Below are 19,661 nucleotides of genomic sequence, written 5' to 3'. Positions count from 1 at the left end.
CTTTCTCATCTCAACTCAACTATTCTTCTTAAAATTCTCTTTCTTTCTCTCTCTCTCTCTCTCTGAGAGAGTCAGAGATTCAAACAAGGCTGCTTTTTATTAGACAACGATCTTCAAATCCTATTTATTCTACGTGAACGTGTGGCAGCATGGAATGTGGTGTAGAAGTCCTTCACGTGGTCCTCCCTTAAATAACTGGGTCATCTGCTTTATTGTTATCAGTTCGAATTAACCACGTCATTCTTTACTTTATGTTTGTATTGCTGACTGGAATAGGCCAAGCCATCCAAAAAGCAGCCTAAGTGGTCCATAAAAGGTTTGTCTGTTAGTCCGCCCATTTACCATCTACACTTGCTACCATTAAGCATTCATTTGGGCTCGAACGAATTCAATTGGGTGGAGTTTCCATTTGCTCCACTCCAAAAATAACCCGGCTGGCCAGCTTAGAACATCTTTCACAAATACAAGAATGGATAAAGCTGGCGTGGAGCTCATATTATAAGCAAGCGGCCAAACACACGGCCCGCTGGTCGGGCAGGGCCAGTTGTATTTATTTGGATTTGGACCACCTAAACTACTAAAGTGTGTGGTGTTGGTGTAGTATCATCTGGCGACAACATCCCCATATCAAGATAGGACTCTTTAGTCTTTGTCTCTTTCAAATTAAAACGAAGACAAATGAAGTCACGTTGTGATTATCAGAACCTCAGCTTATGCTTTCTGTTTTTTATTCTAATTGAATTGAACGCCCTTGTTTCAGTCCCTCTTTTCACTTCGATTTCCCCGTTTCCAAGTATCAATTATGTTTTTGTACTCTACAAAGCATGAAGCATCTGGGTTTAGATTTAGTTTACAAGTATCCAACATAGCATTCTCAATTGATGTTGGTAGGTTCAACTGATAATTAAGGGTGTTTCAGTCTCTCAAATGGTGTTGGTAGGTTCACTCATTAACGCTTCTTAAGCAATTCGATTTCAGTCTATTTCGGCATTTTGGCTCATTTTGGAAGGAGTATAAAATACAAACAAATATGTAGAGTGTAAATCCGTGTATTATTTTCTATGCATTTACACTTTCGTGCTCTTTTCAAATTGAGACTTTACAAATACAATTATGTAGATTGCAAGACTTTGTATGTGGTATTGTTTTGCATGTATTTGCATTTCTACTCTTTCTAAACTGAGCCTTCATTCCTTAATCTTTACCAATTTATTCACACTCCAATCCACCATTAATTGATTATAGATTTCATTTTCTTTATTCGCCCAAATTTGCTATATTTAATTCAAGTGGACTGATCTGTATATATCTTAATTATATAACAAAAATCTCCCTTGAACTTTCTGATAATCATAAAATATTTTTCTATAGTTTCACTTTAATAAAAACCTCCCTTAAATTTTTAAAAAATTCAACAAAAGAGCTTTGAGGGTGGAACATTCCAACTGAGAGATTTCTTCTAGGGCTTTGTATTGTAGGATTGATCTCTCCAAATAGTTCCCAATATTGATCAGATTTGTCATCAGGGAATCTGGAGTTGAAAATTCAAAAATACAAAAAAAGGGAAAAAAATAGAAAATTAATATCCAAACAAACAACTTCCAAGGCATAAAAAAAAAAAAAATAGAATTTAATCCATACGTATTTCCAACAACACAAATGAACATCGTTTTCCCAACAGCAACAAAGACTCCTTTATAGTAAGACCATCTCCCTGTAGCGTAATCCTCCATCGTGTTCACAATGCTCCAGAACATCCCACCGACTCTCTGATAAAAAACTGGAGGCAAACCTATACCGTTGATTCCTCCATACAAGTATGCGGTCCGTACAAGGTATTTAACATTGTGGATAACCGACAGAACGTAGCAGAATTTCCGATGAATACAACCTTCAAGAGAGAAAGGGAGGTGGAGAGAGTCCAGACAAAGTAGGGGTTGTCAGGTATAATCATTGATTTGGGCACCCCCGGGAAGACATACTTGTTGTCGGGGACCCATGATAGGCCGTCGATATTGGAGTCTGCGGTGGCATCACAGTTTATGAGGAAACCTGAAATGAAGAAGGGAACCGAAAACGAATGAATTGACATAATGAAGTTTAAATTCAGGGAGATGGAGTGGAGATCGAAAATCAAATTAGCAATAAAGAAGAATATAAGTTTTAAGGTGATTAAAACGACAACCCTTGAGGATATAGCGCACAATCTATATTCCTGTGAAATGCGGTGCTCCAAAATCTAAATTTGTATAATCGGAGCCTATTTTTGACGGAGATTTTTCTCTCTGCGAGTTTGAAAAATGGAGTCAAAGAGAGAGAGAGAGAGGAGTCTATTGATAAGTGATGAGATTAATGGCCTCATAATCTTCATTTATACTGTTCTTCACTATCACTGGCGATTGTTATTGATTTGGCATAATCCATTCTTCACTGGTCACTGGTTAGTATTTCAGTACCCATTTTAAAAAAGGGTAAAATGAGTATTTGGAAAAAAATTATGCATTGGTTAAACATTTTTATTCCGGTTAACGATGGAAGGGAAGGGAAGTTTTTAAAAGTTCAGGGGTGGTTTTTATTAAAGTGAAATTATATAAAAGTTTTTATGATTATCAAAAATTTTAAGGGAAGTTTTTATATTTTACCCTTTTTTTCAAACCCCAAACTTTACTTCAGGTTCAGGTGTAGGTGTAGGAGCAAATTCATCAATTACAATTATAGCAAAATCTATGGTGTATAATGTCATCAAATGTGAATGTATAATTTATGAAATGTAAACCAATAAAAAATAAACATACTTTAATATGATTTGTTAAAATTTGAATTTAACATATACAATCAATATTAATGAATGCAACTAGTTGAACTCTTATAATCAAGTACAAATTAACAGTTTAGCCAAGCACATCAGATGATAAAAGCATCCAAAAACAAAAACATGACATAATCAGGATGGCAAATGCTTTTCTAACCGGATTATATAAATTTGGCATACCTGGGCAGCATCAGCATCCAAAAACAGGTCAGGTTAATTAAAATTATATGTATATCTGCGGTTTAACCAGCGGGTTGACTGGTCCATTGGAGGAATCTAATAAAAACCCCAATACTTTTTCTGCTTCCAGTTTCTGAGACATTCCTGATTCCTCGGGGGATCAGGACAGATCATCCGGTCCAACCGGTCCACTGGGTTATATAAAATATAAAAATTAAAACCCACAATTTAGAGGCGATCAACTTTAAGATTTACGACCATGTGGATCACGCATACAAGGTGTGTCAAACTAAAAACATTTAACTAGTGATCTTAACTTGAAAGAAACAAATTAATTAAATTAATGAAATTCATATAGACAAAATCTGAGCCCACCACTTACAATTGTGAGCTCTAAGTGGACAAAAACCGTTGATCAAGGATATGTCACCCCATCATGTCACCATTGATGTCTAAATCCCAAAGATTTTGATTAGGAAAAAAAAAAACATTGGCCAAATTAACCAGAGAGAAAGAGACCATGGATGGTTGAGGCGTTGCTTTCAAAGACTAATGAAATGTTGCGTTTGGGAGGGAAACATCAAATCGGGCTTGGATGGGATTTGAAATATTTGGACATAAGGATTGGGCTGGGTGGTGGGAGCACCCACCACACACCGTGACAAATTAACCCATTGTCTATTATTGTTAATTTGTAACTGTGTATGGGTGCGTAAATAAAAATAATCTATATTCAACATCCAGAGAGAGAGAGAGAGAGAGAGAGAGAGGTTACATAGCGTAGGTTCACCCTCTAAAGAAAACAGCTGAATTGGAAATCCTACAACATCCATCCATTTATGGAACTGTTTGGCCGCTAATTACTATTAGCTGAGTGACCTCATTGATCACTGAGTCTGGTTTAGATGATCCTCATAGTCACACATTCTGTAGCTCTACAGCTTACATGGCTTGATAGGCAAAAAAGATCGAAACATTGTGATAAAAATGAACAGCCTCTCGGATTATGATATGATCCATTTTGCATCATTTTGTAAGAAAATAATGCTGACATGATTAGTGAAAATTGTGAAATAATAAACTAGTTCAGGTTCATCAGGTCAGTAATGATCCATTACTATACCTGTTGTCTTTTAGGGCTTGCATTTTTTTCAAAAATACCCCATCTATTAAAAAGATATGCGTTTTTAACAAATGGAGGGAATCTTGATTTCTCTTCTTTTTTGTTTTTTTCCCTTTTCCCTACTGTATAGAGATTAGAGCTTGGGTATGACATAGGTATTATTTATATCGAATTAATATTAGCTTTCAAAATATGAAACCCACCCTTTGAAGTTTCTTCTATGTGGAATTATGAACGGGACAATTAAAAACATTAATTGGCAGTCCTCATCAAACCTGAAAGTGTATTTGACATTTGAGTACCCCCAATCCCCTAGAAATGTCACTTATAGAAATAGAGAGTAGAGTTTCCTTTGAGGAAAAAAAAAAAATCACAACTTCTGTTGTCATGTTGATGAGGAGTTAAACTAATGCTACTTGAGGAAGGTGTGATTTCCAGGTAAATGCATGTAATAATATATACTCTAGATGTAGCTCTTTCTGTGAAATTTCCAGGTAGCGTGGATTACTTTGCTACTACAATTCAAACCCTAAGCTTTGTTTTGTTGTGTAAAGTGTGAACCAACCCCCCATTTTAGCATGTAATTATTACGTAGAGAGAGAAAGAGAGAGAGAGATCCAATTGCATTCAACAGAAGTTTCGTGGTGACGCCGTCCACCTTGTCCCTCTAATATTAATTGCTTAATTAATGCATTATTAGAGAGGGATGACTGACCTTCCACTAAAAAAGTATATATGGAATCGAAACCAGCAGTGGCGCAGGTATTTTAACCCCTACAATATTCTTACTAAAATCAAATCAAACATCAGGACAAGAGGTTCAAGAATTGAAAGTACATGGGACCCAGCATTTGCGTGAGGAATGAGGATCATCTACCTCTCCAATTTTTCCTTGAGCTATTTCTCCCTAAAGCTTGTTGTTGCATCTTTTGGGCCAACCCAAGGCTGTTAAAAGAAAGCATACTTGTTGGTGTTGATAATTCCAAATTAGATATTCCACAAAAGTGAAAAGCCTAGCTTTCCCGCAAGCAAGGGCACCAGTTGGTGACAGACAGCAGGTAAATTGGTCCAGTCCAGCCCATTGATATATTGTTGTCTTCCTCTTCCAGCCCATACATTATATCCACCTACTCACCCACTAAATAAAGAATATAAAAAGCGTCATGAGCAACTGCTGTCTTTCCGCAAAGGAGCTTTGAAAGTCCGTCACCAAACCTGTACTTCATGCATAAGCCATGCACATTTATATATAAAAATAATGCAGTGGTGGGACCAATCCATGGCCATGGGGTCATTCTCTTCACATTTAGCTACTCTGTTTATTTCTTTGCATAAGCCATGCAATCCCAACAAACATGGATTTTATGGGTGTTTTAAGTGGGATTCGGATCCAACGGCATTCAGGGGCTTATTGTGGGTGGATTAGTGGTCTTTGATTCATTTCAATGGCCCTGAATCCATGATCCAGATTCCAGAGAGAAGTACAGGGAATATAACAATACCAAAAAAATAAATGCTTACAAGGCATGGATGACAATTTCTACCCTGCTGAACTGGAAACCGCCCTCCCTGGTTGTTTTAAATAGATTTTGGGATGGATATATGCTTTGGAATTTTACAACATGTATGGGTAGGATAGGATACAGTATTAGGTTAAATTCAGCCTTCCCCATCCCAATATTGTTGGAAGACATGTGAATTTATGTATTAGGTATAAAATTTAAAAATTATGTGAAGGATAATTAATAATCGGTGTATTTTTTATATGTTTTAATCAAATAATTAGAAATTTTAATGCTTGTACATATAATTTTATTTATTTATTGCTTATATATAACAGGAAATAATAGAAAACTGGATTTTAAACCCAAGCTGCCAAGTTGATCCACCCACCCTCAAATGCAAAAAGAGTAGGATGAGTAAAGGTTTTGTATTTTCATGTGCAGGGGAGGTTGAATTTTCAAAATCAAACCTGCTACAGGTTTTGGAGATCTAAATAGACGGTTAGAGTCTATAATTTACAAAACCCTCTCGAACCTACCCCATTGTCGTACCTATTACAAGGTCGAGGTCAAGAGGAAAAAAACAAGTTTACAATGGAATTGATGGTTTCAAACAGTAGCCTCGCACAACAAGTTTGCCCTAGCTTCAATGTCTACCGTAGTTCATGGGAACTTGATTGAACTGGGTTTTCGTTTATTATGCACCTTACCCGTGTGGTTGCCTGCTTGTTATCAGCTTAGTTCTTCCGAAAAAAAAAATGAAAATTGACTTCATTTCATTCGTGGATAAGAACTCCCCAATAAGTTAAATCAAACACCAGACAACACTCCAAACGATCCAATAATTGCACCTTAAGCAGGGACATTATTGTACTCGATGATGGGAGAACATATTTTTTTATACTTAGATATTTAACATACCCCACTTCATCGTAGTGTCTGGGGTCCGCAAATTTTGGATCCAAACATGATTGGGCCGAATTCAGACTCATAAATTGAAGATTCATTAAGTCCTTTTTTCAGGTCTGATTTTTTTGTTTTTTTTTTAAAGCCTGAAAATTGACCAAAATCCACTACGTCAAAGCCATCCCAGCCAGTTGAACCTTTGATCTATTCAACTCAGTGATCAGGTCATGGGTAAAGTGTGTAAAAAATTTTATAGGCTATAACTTTATACTCAATTATTCAATTGGGATGATGTTTTTATTTTTGTCTTGGATAACTTTTTGAGAATTATATGTCGTTAAGGTTCCAATTTTTTTCTAAAACAACTCTTTTTGACCTCAAATTTCAAATTTATCTTTTTTTAATTTATAAAAATTAAAAGCTCAAAAAATATAAATTAAACTTAATATAAATCATATATATGTATGTATGTATCTAAGCATTGCATCTATAATATAATTAAACATTACTTAAATTAATAAACTACATGTTTATGTGTGTATACTTAGCAATAAGACATGGTTTTAGGTTCCAAGGGTCTATCAGCTTAGACGTAACTAATAATGGTCCTTATACACTGTAGCACACTTACTCCATTTATCAGTCTCTCACCTACCAGAAGAGAGGAAAAAGGAAGCTACCCAATAATTTGTTAAGTGGGTCTTAGTCCACATGGCCAGCCTCCGTCTCCCAATCTGCATGAGTATTTTGTTGAAATAATTGATGAAGAGGACCTCATCATCAGAGTCAGAAATGGACCTTTCAAAATGCCTTGCCCACCAAGGTCATTTTCACAAAGCAATAACTAAGCCCATTTTGTATAATATTAATTTAAGGATCTGTGGTTGGAGGAAGACCCAACAAGTATCTTCTCATTTTAATTTCCTTTCATGACCTCTTCATATCTTTTCTTCTGTACTCAATTAATTTTATTTCCATTTTCCTTTATTTACTCTTTTTTTTTTCCCCTTAGAATGCAACTTACGCTTCCAATTATTTCCATTTGATTGTATATATTATTTTCTATCAATCAAATAAGCAAGTTAGTGTCAAGGTGGAGATAAGTTGGTCATATTCACTTATATTAATTAGTGGCAGCAAGACCACTAATATATAATTAGGAAATAAGCATATTATATATGCTTGTTTTATGCATGTATATCTGATATTATATCTATAAATCCATTATAATTATAACCCCACCTTCAAATTTCTATGATAATTATAAATCCACCTTCAAACAATAAGTAGAATATGGGTTGCTTACCAAAAACAGAAAACAACACAAAAATGATAAAATATGCCCTGTGAACTCATCATTGTGGATCCTATTCCATCAGATTGAAACTACTAAAGAGATTGGTTCAAATTAATAGTTCATGGTATCGAATTTCCTATAAATTAATCTCATTTATTATAATATGTCTTTTGTTTGTGTGTTGGATCTTTCCATGGATTAACATTATTCATTTTCTCTTTCTATTAGTTTATTTTTATATACTAACCAGGTACAGTATCTACAATAATCAGTTTTATAAGATGGGTTTGAAGGATGATCATCCATTCATTCTAATTTTATTAATTTGATACAACCCCAACTAATATTCTCCAATCTTCATTTATTCTTACTTGACAAATATTTATTATATTTTATGGTTGAGAATAGTGACAATAGGGGGTATTGATACAAATTTGAGAGTTTTGAAAGTTGCAATCTGTTATTAACCATATAAACAAATAAAAATTTGTGAGAAGGATTTTTGCAAAGATTTTTCCTAACATTATTAAAGCTCAATTTAAAAAGAGTACAAATACAAATATGTACAACACAAATACATATAAAATAATATAAAATGCAAAGTTTTGTACTCTACAAATTTGTATTTATACTCCTTTCAAATTGAGCCTAAACACTAAACCACTAAGCAAATCTGTTGTTGTAGAAAACCCAACTTCCAAGAATCTTCCACACAGTAGTATATTAAGAAATCCCAAATAACATTCTGAGAAACATTATAGTGTAATTATAGGCCAGGAGAAAAGTAAAATATTTGTTTGGCTTTGATGAAAAGGCTGATCTCTCGTTTCAAAAGACCACTAAAAGCAGTCTGCAGCTTAGTGGACTCGGAGACACCACTAGTATATTGATTCTAATGTGGCAATTGTTTGTCTTAATTAGTAGACAAAACTCAAAAAAGCATATACATATTGGTGAGCACTGAGCACCCCCCGTAAGTGGGTTGCATTATAATAACTTTGTAGCTTTTGTTGCATACATGCATTTGGATGGTGGATGAATGACTCCATTGGAACTACACGTAAAAGGCTTTTAGGAAATAATGCACAAACTGTATAAGGTTATAAAACAAATGCTTTACTACAAATCTAATATATATATTAAAGTAATGAAATCAGGCCAAAGTCTCCTTCAGTCAGACATGTGGCTCTCTTTTATTCAGACACTTATCTTCTAAACCATGAAATAAATTAGACATGTGTCTTATTCTGATTAGTTGTCTTTTCAATTTTTCAAAATTTCAAAGAGAATTTAATTTTAGGAGGCAAATTCAAAAATTCTGTTGCAACCAACTCAACCCCATGTTCATGTCAGACTCTAAGTCACGTCCAGAAATATACATTCTCATTCAATCAGTCTTTGCATACGATGTTCTCCAAATCTGTAATTTCTCAGAGCTTACGTTCACTTCATTGGAATTCTTACTTGGATGTTTTCAACTTCAACCACTTAGGTAATTTTACATTTCATCTCACTGTATCTTATACGTATAGAGTTTTGAGTTTGGCAAACATGTTTCTATTTTGTGTTTCATTTATTTTATCAAGTTGAACTCTATTTTCTCAATCTTTGTCTCATGAAAAAAAATATATGTCATAACATTTATTTGAATTTCAAAACATTTGTTCTAATGAACTCATTGTTGTGGGTCCTCCTCAAGTGGTGGCCCACAACCCTTTAATATAAAAAGAAAAAAAAAAACCTCGTTATTTATCTCTATCGACGAAACCGCTGACTTGACTGAGATAAAAATTTTTGGATACGCGATTGTCATTGTTTTTCTTTTCTGCGAATGAAAAGCAAACCCTCGTCTTCTCTGCTTGTTCGACATTCGCCCCCAACCTTCACCGATTGCCGCTCTAGCATCACCGTAGCATTAACAGTCACTGCCGCCCGCCACAGGCAGTAGCCAACGACGCCAGCTGCGTCTTCAACCTTCAACAAGAGAAGATTTCTGCTCATTGTCTTCATCAAAATGGGTAATCATTTGTTCTCCGTTTTTTATGATTTTTTCAGTATATTATTCTTGACATCGTGGGATTTAATCTGTACGGTCAGATTTTTGTTTCTTCGTCTCTTTTGGTTGAGTTGTTTGTACCCTATTGTGGGTCATTTGGACAGTTTTTTGTGATTTCCACTAGTTGATTGTGAGTAGGGGCTTGTTGTGAATCTTTTGTTTGGAGACACTTTGTTGTAATTATTATATATTTATAGTGGAGATTTTACTGCCGTGGTTTTTACTCCTCACATTGAGGAGGTTTTCCACGTTAAAAAATTGTGTTCCCTTGCCTACTTATTTTTGGTGTCATCTTAGCATTATCTGTTGTCAGGATATTTTTTTGTGTGTTCCCAACAATTGGTATCAGAGCAATGTTATTTGTTTGTGGATTTGTTTGATTGAATGATGGAGCCTAATTGTGGTAGAATGATTAGTTTGAATGGCACCAATTACCACAAGTGGAGAGGAAAAATGAAGGATCTACTATTTGTGAAAAAGTTACATTTACCAGTTTTTGCTACTCAAAAACCTGAAAATAAATCTGATGAAGAATGGGCTTTTGAGCATGAGATGGTTTGTGGCTTTATTCGACAATGGGTAGATGATAATGTTTTGAATCATATTGCTAATGATTCACATGCCAGAACCTTGTGGGATAAGCTTGAGACTTTGTATGCCTCTAAATCTAGGAACAATAAATTATTTCTGCTGAAACAGGCTATGAATTTGAGGTACAATGTACTCCTATTTCTGATCACATAAGTGAATTTCAGGGGTGCTTTGATCAATTGTCCGACATGGGTATTAAATTTGAAGGTGAAATTTTGGGACTTTGGTTACTTAATACTCTACCTGACTCTTGAGAAAATTTGCGCGTGACTTTGTCCAGTTCTGCTCCTGGTGGTGTAGTGACCATGGAATATGTAAAAACTGTTGTTTTAAATGAAGAAGTCAGACGACGAACTCATCAAGCATCATCTTCTCAGTTAGAGGTTTTAATTACTGAAAACAGGGGGAGAAACAATAATAGAGACCAAGGACAAGGTAGTAGAGGTAAAACTAAGGTTAGAAGCAAATCAAGGTCTAAGTACAAAAACCTTGAATGCAACTATTGTGGTAAAAAGGGACATATCAAAAGATTTTGTTTTCAGTTGAAGAATGACAATAAAGGTAACAAAGGTAAGTAGCAAAATAAAGATAATGACAATGATAATCGTGTTGTCACCACCACTGTAGGTGATCTTGTGATTGTCTGTGATGAGAATTTGATTAATGTTGCTTGTGATGAGATAAGTTGGGTTGTTGATAGTGGTGCCTGTTTTCATGTTACATCAAGAAAGGATTTTTTCACATCTTATACTCCGGGTGATTATGAGGTGTTAAATATGGTTAATAATGGTTTGTCAAAGGTGATGGCATTGACGCTATTTGTCTAGAAACAAATAATGGGATTGAATTGATTTTGAAAAATGTCAGACATGCACTAGACATTCGTTTGCATCTGAATTGATTTTGAAAAATGTCAGACATGCACCAGACATTATTATTTATTATTTATAATTAATAATTAATAATATTAATAATAATCATTAATGAATATTCATAAATGCAAAATAATAATTTAAATAGAAGAAATAATTATTATACTTGGTTGGAAATCAATTTTCTTTACAATAATAATCACTATTAATAAGAACAATAATAACAATTATAAAAATCACTAATTAAAAATAATAGTATTCTTTAAATAATTAATTTAAGTCAATATTTTAAAAGGAATAATCTTAAATAAATATTTCATTGATTACTAACATAGTTAATAATATTATTAAATAACAAAAAAGATTAATTAATTTCTAAAATAGATTAAAAATTCGTAAATGTGCTTAAACTATTACAAATTTATTAAATAATGAATTAGCTTAAAATGATTAAAAATTAATAAATGAATTATAAATGAAAATAATAAAAATGACTAAACAATTAATACAAATGTTGGAAATCAAACTTGAGTGAATTTTCCCATACTAACCCATTCACTAGCTAATTCAATTTCTTAATTCAAATATAAATATAATTATTAAATAAATAGTGAAACTCAAATAAAATAATATTACTGTAATAAACAAAAAAGTGTAAAAACCAAATGATACATACATGTGACTGCCCCGTAACGGGGTCAAACACTAGATAAAATATGGTAAGTCTCTTAAATCAAATAAAAATTATCAAAAAATCAAATGAAAAACCTAACCTAAAATTTTAATATAATTGATTTAAAAAATAAAAATTTAAAATGGTTCATATTAATGACCCTGTACTAAGTATGGGGTCATGCCTAGTTCAATCACAAATGAAGTACATTTTTTGGATTCGACGATGATACTGGACAGATATGACACCAGAAAAACTTATAACCAATCAACTTGGCATCACAAAAGTGCAATCAATCAAGTGGGTATTGATCAAAATTTATAGAGGTTTTGAGTGCTGGTCAAATCCTTTCCCGTATCATGTCTTTCTGGTATCATGTATTTTTCCTTTTTTTTTCAATTTTTGGCTACATGGTGATTTTATAACACGTGCCAAAACTTGGAAATTGGTAAATTCGAGTTTGCAAACCCTTCATTCTTAAGCCTAGTCTCAAATCAACTAGAAGAAGAAGAAGAAGAAGAAGTGACACCCTTATAAAGATAATTGCAAATGAATGTGCCACTTGGCTAATCTTTTTAGAAAGGTTTTCTAAGTTCTAACAGCCCAAATGGCCAAAGATGTAATGAGCTTTTGGGTGTTGTCTTTAAAGATCTATACCATTTTGTAAGTATCCTAGTCTAACATAGTCTACCAAGTTGTTAGGCACAGAAAAACAATAAGTTTCTTTTTGCCATCTTGGACTTTCATTAACTTTTTAGGGCATAGGTCTTTCTAACTTGTTTTCATTGTCAGAGAGGAAAATGACTGAACTTTGATCTTTCAGAGCTTTGAAAAGTCTTTAAGACCCGACCAAAAGGCTTGTCAAACACCCTGAAATTAGCTTGAATACTATCCATGAATAATAGTATCAAAAAAATAAAAATCTATAAATTCAACTTTGTGAAAGCTTATGGAATGTCCCCATCTCAAAGGCCTAAACGCTTCCTTGAAACTAAATTTATATAAATTGTGGTAATAACTTACTCTAAATCATGTTCCCAATGGTAATAAGTTCATGATTTTGGTTGGAGATAAAAAGATAAATATAGGAGAAGCCCTATCTATATTACAACCTTCACTCTAATTTCTAAAACTCCCTGACTGATGGTTACAGTGTCCCTAGCATAAATTAGTACAAATTAAAGAACCATTTCTTTTTTAATCTTTAAAAAAAAAAATAGAAAAAGCAAAAGGAAGGTAAAAATAAAGTGATCTTAGACAAAGAATAAAACAACTAACTGACCTCAATAACCATTCAACTGGAGAAAAAATGATAATGTTTAATGCCAATCATTAAATAAAATACTTAAGATTTACAACCACTTGAATTTTCATGGCAATATATTTTTATAAATAGCGTGGAGTGTTATGATTGATTTCACAGCCGGCTGAAAAGGCATCCTATTCAACTAACGCATTAGTAAAAAGGATGCAAATAACAGAAACAAATATGATATCCATCGCTTTCACAAATCACAATAGACATAAATTGGCTCACGGGATCTACCCATACGATCTCCTTTTTACATTTTATAAAGAAAGACTTTCCGATCTATCGGCAATTCGAAACGTGGGTGCAAGGCTCGACGCCAAACTCGGGAGTTTCAACATTATTTCACCATCATATCTAATCAAAACCATTCCATCCGTTGATTTCATTAATAATTGCCCCGGCCCCTACCACATCAATCACCTTTGACTTTAATGCTCTCAAATCCCTTCCCCGCGACCGCAAGAAATAATTATAATAACCTCTTCTACCCCAAAATATATTAAAACAAAATAGTATATTGCGCTACATAGTCGACACGTATAAACACCGTTGAACTCTTAGAATTTAACCCCCACTGTACTGGGGAATGGGGGATGTATTCTCACCGTGGATTATGTCAAATTCAGTTTGTAGAGGGGCTACTAATAGTCAGTCCCACTATTGAGAGTTATCGTTCATAATTTGTACTTAACCCTTTTATTTATTATTTATTATAAGATGGTAGGCACACACTAGTCACTTGCCAGTGGTGCACAAAATATCAAATTTCACGTTTTCCTTTTCCGCCGTACTATGTGTTTTTTTATTTTTTCCGACCAAGTTATTTTTAATTCCACTTTGGTATCTCAACTTTTGGGTAGTGTCTAATTATCATTCTAACTTTTAAATGTATCACTATAGTATCTAAATCTTAAAAAAGTGTTAATTTGGTCCCTGCCGTTTACTTATTTTTTGAAAATGTCAAAACTATCTTTTAAAGACTAAATTAATTATCTTTAAAGAAAAAGAGAAAAAAAAATATGAAATATAATAAAAGAAAACAATTATCTAAAGCAAAAAGATAACTAGACAAGAATGTATTTCACATCTAAAGATAAAAGATAATGACTTTATTGGTTTAGAATCTCAAACACTTCACCTGGTTCAATCTCAAGATAAAAGACAATAAACAATGTCTTCTTTTAAAAAATAATTTTAATATTTTCAATAAATAATTGACCATACTTTTAAAATTTTAAAAGTTTGAATACTAAACTTTACACTACCCCAAAATTCAGGGTACTAAACTGAAAATTCTATTTCCGATCAAGTCGTAACGTCAGGTAGGAATGTTTTCTTGTATTTTTAAGAAAAGAGCCTTAGAGTCATTTCGTAACATACAAGTTGAACATCATTAAATCGGATTTGGTCCACCTACTGATATTCATCTTCACACCGTCCTGACAGCCCCATGCAGCCGTATATTGAGGATATCTTTATCGAAAAAGTACGGACAGATGGTTCTCTGATGATCAAATCCGAATTGAAGCCCACGAATTCCGCGGGAACCGGGTGGGGTGGGGTAATGGGTCAATGCCTCAAGGGTGGGATATACTAGAAACAGGTTTTGTACATCCGGCTATGTTAGCCAATAAAAGTGAAAACTTCATCAGTGTTCTGTAGAGGTCATACAAGGGTTCGATGACTTGTGAAATCTACCATTAAATGCGGGATGGTGGAACTGGAGAAGGTTGTTTACGTGTGTACCTAGAAGCAGTGATCACCGGTCACCGATCACCCTTGCAGTGGACTGTGGAGTCCTTCGTGCAAGGATGAAGGAGCAGATCCGGTCGAAGTAAAACTCGTCGGGAATGGTCGAGAAACTACGAATACAAACTTGACAGCTGTGAGGCGTACGAAACGTATGAATTGTATGTAGGACAAACACAAGGTGGGCCCCCTTGTCTCTTCCTTCATCATATTTAACCCTTTAATCAATGGAGTTTATTTTTCTGATCAACGTTTTAATTTTTTTTTTTTCGTTGGTAAGTGAAAGACAGCAACGGTTTGCCTATTTAAACCCCCTCCCTCCACGCTTCTCCTCCCCCCATCCTCTCCCGCCTTCATCCATCCTCGCTCATTGCTTCTGTTCCACCTCTACTGCATCCTCCATTTCACCATCTCTTGCTCTCTCTCTCTCTCTCCCCTTCTCTGGCCCTCTTTTGCTTTCTCTCAGCTATTGGGCCATCTGAAACTGGTATTTTATTGTCCTGAAATGTAAATTTTAGGTGCTTTTTTTTTTCTTTTTCTTGCTTGCGGTGGTGTTCGAGTTTCCCCTTTGAACTTACAGATTTCAATGCTGGAAGTTTGTTCATTTTTTTATGTTTCATATTTACCTTTAATATGTAGTTTGTCTCTTGGGGATTCAGAAAGACTTATGTTCTGTAATCATGCTTCAATTCCTGGGAGTTAATATTCAATACTTTACTTAAAAGGTCTTAGTGTTGGACCGGATGATAGAATGAACACCAAGTTCCCTTCTGGTGTTTTTCTCTTTTAGTAATTATCTGGAGGACAAAATAATCCTATTATATTTGGGAGGCTTTCATTTTATGATCATGAATCTAAGTTATTGCTTCATATGGTGTTCATCACTCGAAGCCTCGCCCTTGCATGTTTTAGCCTTTTAGGTTTCCCGCTTCATTTGTTCTAGTATAAATTGCGGATTATGAACTGGATTATTATTTTGGGTCTCTTTCTTTCTTTCGTCTTTTTCCGCTTCATGTGCTTTCAGTTAATTGTTTCCCATTTGCTTGTATTTGTTTGATATATCTGTAAGTTTATAGGCATTTTTAGGCTGTCTTCTCATTAGTTGGACCAACAGATTGATTCAGAAACCTTATTCTAGGAAGGGGTTAATCTGGTGATGAATTGTTATTTTTTTCTTTATAAAGCATAGGAGATGAGATCACATACAGACCAAGGTCGAGATTGAAGGTGGTGGTGAACGGAGAAGTCTTTCCTCTGAATCTTTCAGGCCCACCATGCCTCCAATCTCAACCACTCGACAGATTTGAGGTTGATATATGAGACTCAAGAATCAACCACGTCAAATGACCCTCCTCGACCTTTCCTAGTAGCTTCCTTTCAGTTTCAGCCATTTTTTAATATACAGCTTTATATGCCAAAAGCTTAGCGCAAGTGTGGTCTGAGTTGTATTTCATTTTTTTAAGTAGTATTGTTATGTAAAAAGCACATTTCCTTTGCATGAAGTTCCTCCTTTTGTTTTGATAAAAATATATCATTTAATTAGTTCTTTTGAGTGATTGGCGGCTGAACTGAACTTCTAATATTTAATTAGTTCTTTTGAGTTCCAGAGTCTCAGAACTATATTCAACTCAACTCGAATTATTATTATTTTTTTTTAATTCACCCAGTACCGGTTCAAGGGTTGTCTTGGCTCCTTTAATCTTATAGTGGAAATCTGAGTTAATGCTGTCAAGACTTGATGATTTTGCAAAAACATGATAGAATTCTGGAAATCAGGACGATTATTCTAGTGTTATCATGGATTCATGTCCATCTTATACTGGTTCTAACATACCTCTGTTCTATTGTGAAGCTTCTTAATTAAAAATGGAATACGAGGGCCGATATCAACAAGCTCAGAGACCTAAATATGACTGCCTTCTCTTTGGTAACGTTATTTTTTTACCTGGATTTTTGGTTGTCAAAGTGAACTGTTAGCAAAATGAGTTTAATTCATATTGGGTTTTATATTTCAGACCTGGATGATACCCTTTATCCCCTGAGTTCTGGTTTGGCAATGGAATGCCGCAAGAACATTGAAGGTATGCATACACAGTGCTTGTTTTTCAACTAATTACAAATCATTAAATTGCCTCTGCTGATGAATTTCCCGTGGATGCCTCTTCCTAGATTATATGGTTCAAAAGCTTGGCATAGAGCAGAGCAAAATCCCTGATATGTGTAATCTGTTGTACAAGAACTATGGAACAACAATGGCAGGTCTCAGGGTACGCCTTTTATCCTCCTGCCCATAATATTCTAAACAAGAATATACAAATAACCCATTTATGAATTCTATCTTTTGTTTTTTCTTGCAGGCCATCGGATATGACTTTGATTATGATGATTACCACGGGTAACAATTTTCTCCTTCCTTTCCTTTTTTTACCTTCTTTGTTGCTGTGTTTCTTTTGTTCTGTATATCGATTACCAAGGTGATATGAGTATGACCTTCCTCTGTCCTGTTTTACAGTTTTGTTCATGGAAGATTACCATATGAAAATCTAAAACCAGACCCTGTTCTAAGGAATCTCTTGCTAAGTCTACCTATTCGGAAAGTTGTAAGTTCCATATCTCTAATGGAAAGTCCTCTACTCCTCTGTATAGCTTATCTGCCAAGCTTTCTTCTGATTAACATCTTCCCTTCCCTGTAAAACAGATATTCACAAACGCAGATAGGATCCACGCTGCCAAAGTTCTTAGAAAACTTGGATTGGAGGACTGTTTTGAAGGGATTATTTGCTTTGAGACCCTGAATCCAACACACAAGCACTCAGTTTCTGACGATGAGGATGCGTCTGAGTTCGGAGATTCAAAACCAACTACCACTGCCTGCACTGAATACTTTGACATTATTGGTCACTTTTCTCAGGCTCATGCTGGATCAGAACTGCCAAAGACACCAATTGTCTGCAAGCCATCTGAAAGTGCCATTGAAAGAGCACTGAAGATAGCCAACATCAATCCCCAAAGAACGGTAAGATAATCAAATAATAGCGAGAAATCAGTGGATCTATAAATTTTGTTTCTTTTTTGGAGGGAAAGGGGCAGGGTTTCTCGTAGGTTCCTGTCAGGTAAAACACAAAGCCTGGTCTATATCTACATACCAACAGAATTGACGTTCTGTTCTGTCGGATCTTCTGGTGAATTGTTTGACTAAAATATTGACCCAACTATGGTTGTAAAGCATTGAATCCATGGATGTATGCCTGAACCGTTCATCCATTTCTTTCTTGATCATGGGAAGAAATGTAACAGTGGCTACCATTTACAAATTAAAAAAAGGCAGAACCATTAAATAGTGAGTTTGAAAGCCTTGCCTTTACAGTCTTACGGGGTGATTATATTCCTCGAGAAGTAGAATTTGTCTTTCTTTTCAAACATTTCTTGCACAGAAAGCATATTCATATGCTGATTGGAGTGAATTCTTTCTCTTTCAGATGTTCTTTGAAGATAGTGTCCGTAACATACAATCAGGAAAACGTGTGGGTCTTCATACTGTGCTGGTAAGTCACCTGAAAAATCTGTGGCATGACTATGGCCTTAAATGGGGAGGATTCTATTTCAGTATTTCCCACCGAGCTGATTTTAATCCTACCAACTCTAATGTGCAGGTGGGAACTTCTCATAGAACCAAAGGTGCAGATTTTGCATTAGAGAGCATTCACAACATCAGGGAAGCCTTGCCGGAACTCTGGGAAGCCGAAGAGAAGTCGGAGAAGGTCAGGTATTCCGGCAAGGTTGCGATAGAGACATCCGTGACAGCGTAGGTGATGGCATAAAAAATAATATATATGTAGAAAGAAAATATGTGTTTGGCTCTGTGTCTAGTTTCGTTATGTCCTGTGAAGTTGATGCTGTAAATCTGTAATACTGTAAGATAGGTCATGATCATTTAATAAAAAAAAACTCCTATTTCCACCTTTTTTAGGTTTACTTTTTCGGCTTTGAGCTTGGTGTTTCACTTCACGTAGCGTCCATTGCCACCGACCACCTGCGCTCTCTCTAATTATTATAACTTCCTCTATTTGATGCTTTCTCCGTTTCGCTCTTTAGATATTGGCCTCATCTTTGCTTGCCAGTAGCCAGAGTCGTACGTTCTGGGTTGGCAAATAACGGAAAGGGTGAAAAGACTATGTCAAGCTCGAGAAGTCATTGTTTATTAACGAGACAGAGTCAGAGATTTCTATTTTTTGCCTTTACTGGTCTCTTTTATTTTTAATAATCCATCAAGATAAGATCAATAAAATAAAACAAGAGCCACGAGACTTAATGACAAATTAATAATTCGAGATAGATAAAAGGATATATTATTAAAAATAACAGTTAAAGTGAAGCTGGAATGGACTATATAATATAGCCATAGACACACACATTCTTAGTGAGAGACTTGTGATGCGCATGGATCATCATCATCCACATAAACTATCATCATCCCCTGTCCATGTATCATGCAATAAATAATCTTCCACGCATCCTGCAGCTGAGCCAAACCAACACTGTTCATTGTTCAATTATTTGTGCTTCTTACAAAGCAAAGACCACCCAT

General features: G+C 34.8%; 1 protein-coding gene across 1 annotated transcript; it reads left to right on the top strand.

Annotated features, from left to right (window-relative positions):
• Positions 1–15,322: 15,322 nt before the first annotated feature.
• On the top strand, positions 15,323–19,035 carry LOC104601051 (suppressor of disruption of TFIIS-like). Its single transcript, XM_010264241.3, has 9 exons — positions 15,323–15,560; positions 16,926–17,000; positions 17,089–17,154; positions 17,243–17,340; positions 17,431–17,468; positions 17,586–17,673; positions 17,772–18,089; positions 18,553–18,618; positions 18,727–19,035. Exons 2-9 carry the CDS (start codon positions 16,940–16,942, stop codon positions 18,880–18,882), a joined length of 891 nt encoding a protein of 296 aa, XP_010262543.1. The 5' UTR covers positions 15,323–15,560; positions 16,926–16,939; the 3' UTR covers positions 18,883–19,035.
• The last annotated feature ends 626 nt before the right edge of the window (positions 19,036–19,661 follow it).

The sequence above is a fragment of the Nelumbo nucifera genome, chromosome 2 (genome assembly GCF_055504915.1).
Source record: "Nelumbo nucifera cultivar China Antique chromosome 2, China Antique-T2T, whole genome shotgun sequence".
Classification (NCBI taxonomy): Eukaryota; Viridiplantae; Streptophyta; class Magnoliopsida; order Proteales; family Nelumbonaceae; genus Nelumbo; species Nelumbo nucifera.
Note: the sequence above shows the minus strand (reverse complement) of the source record. Positions and strands in the feature narration are given on the sequence as shown.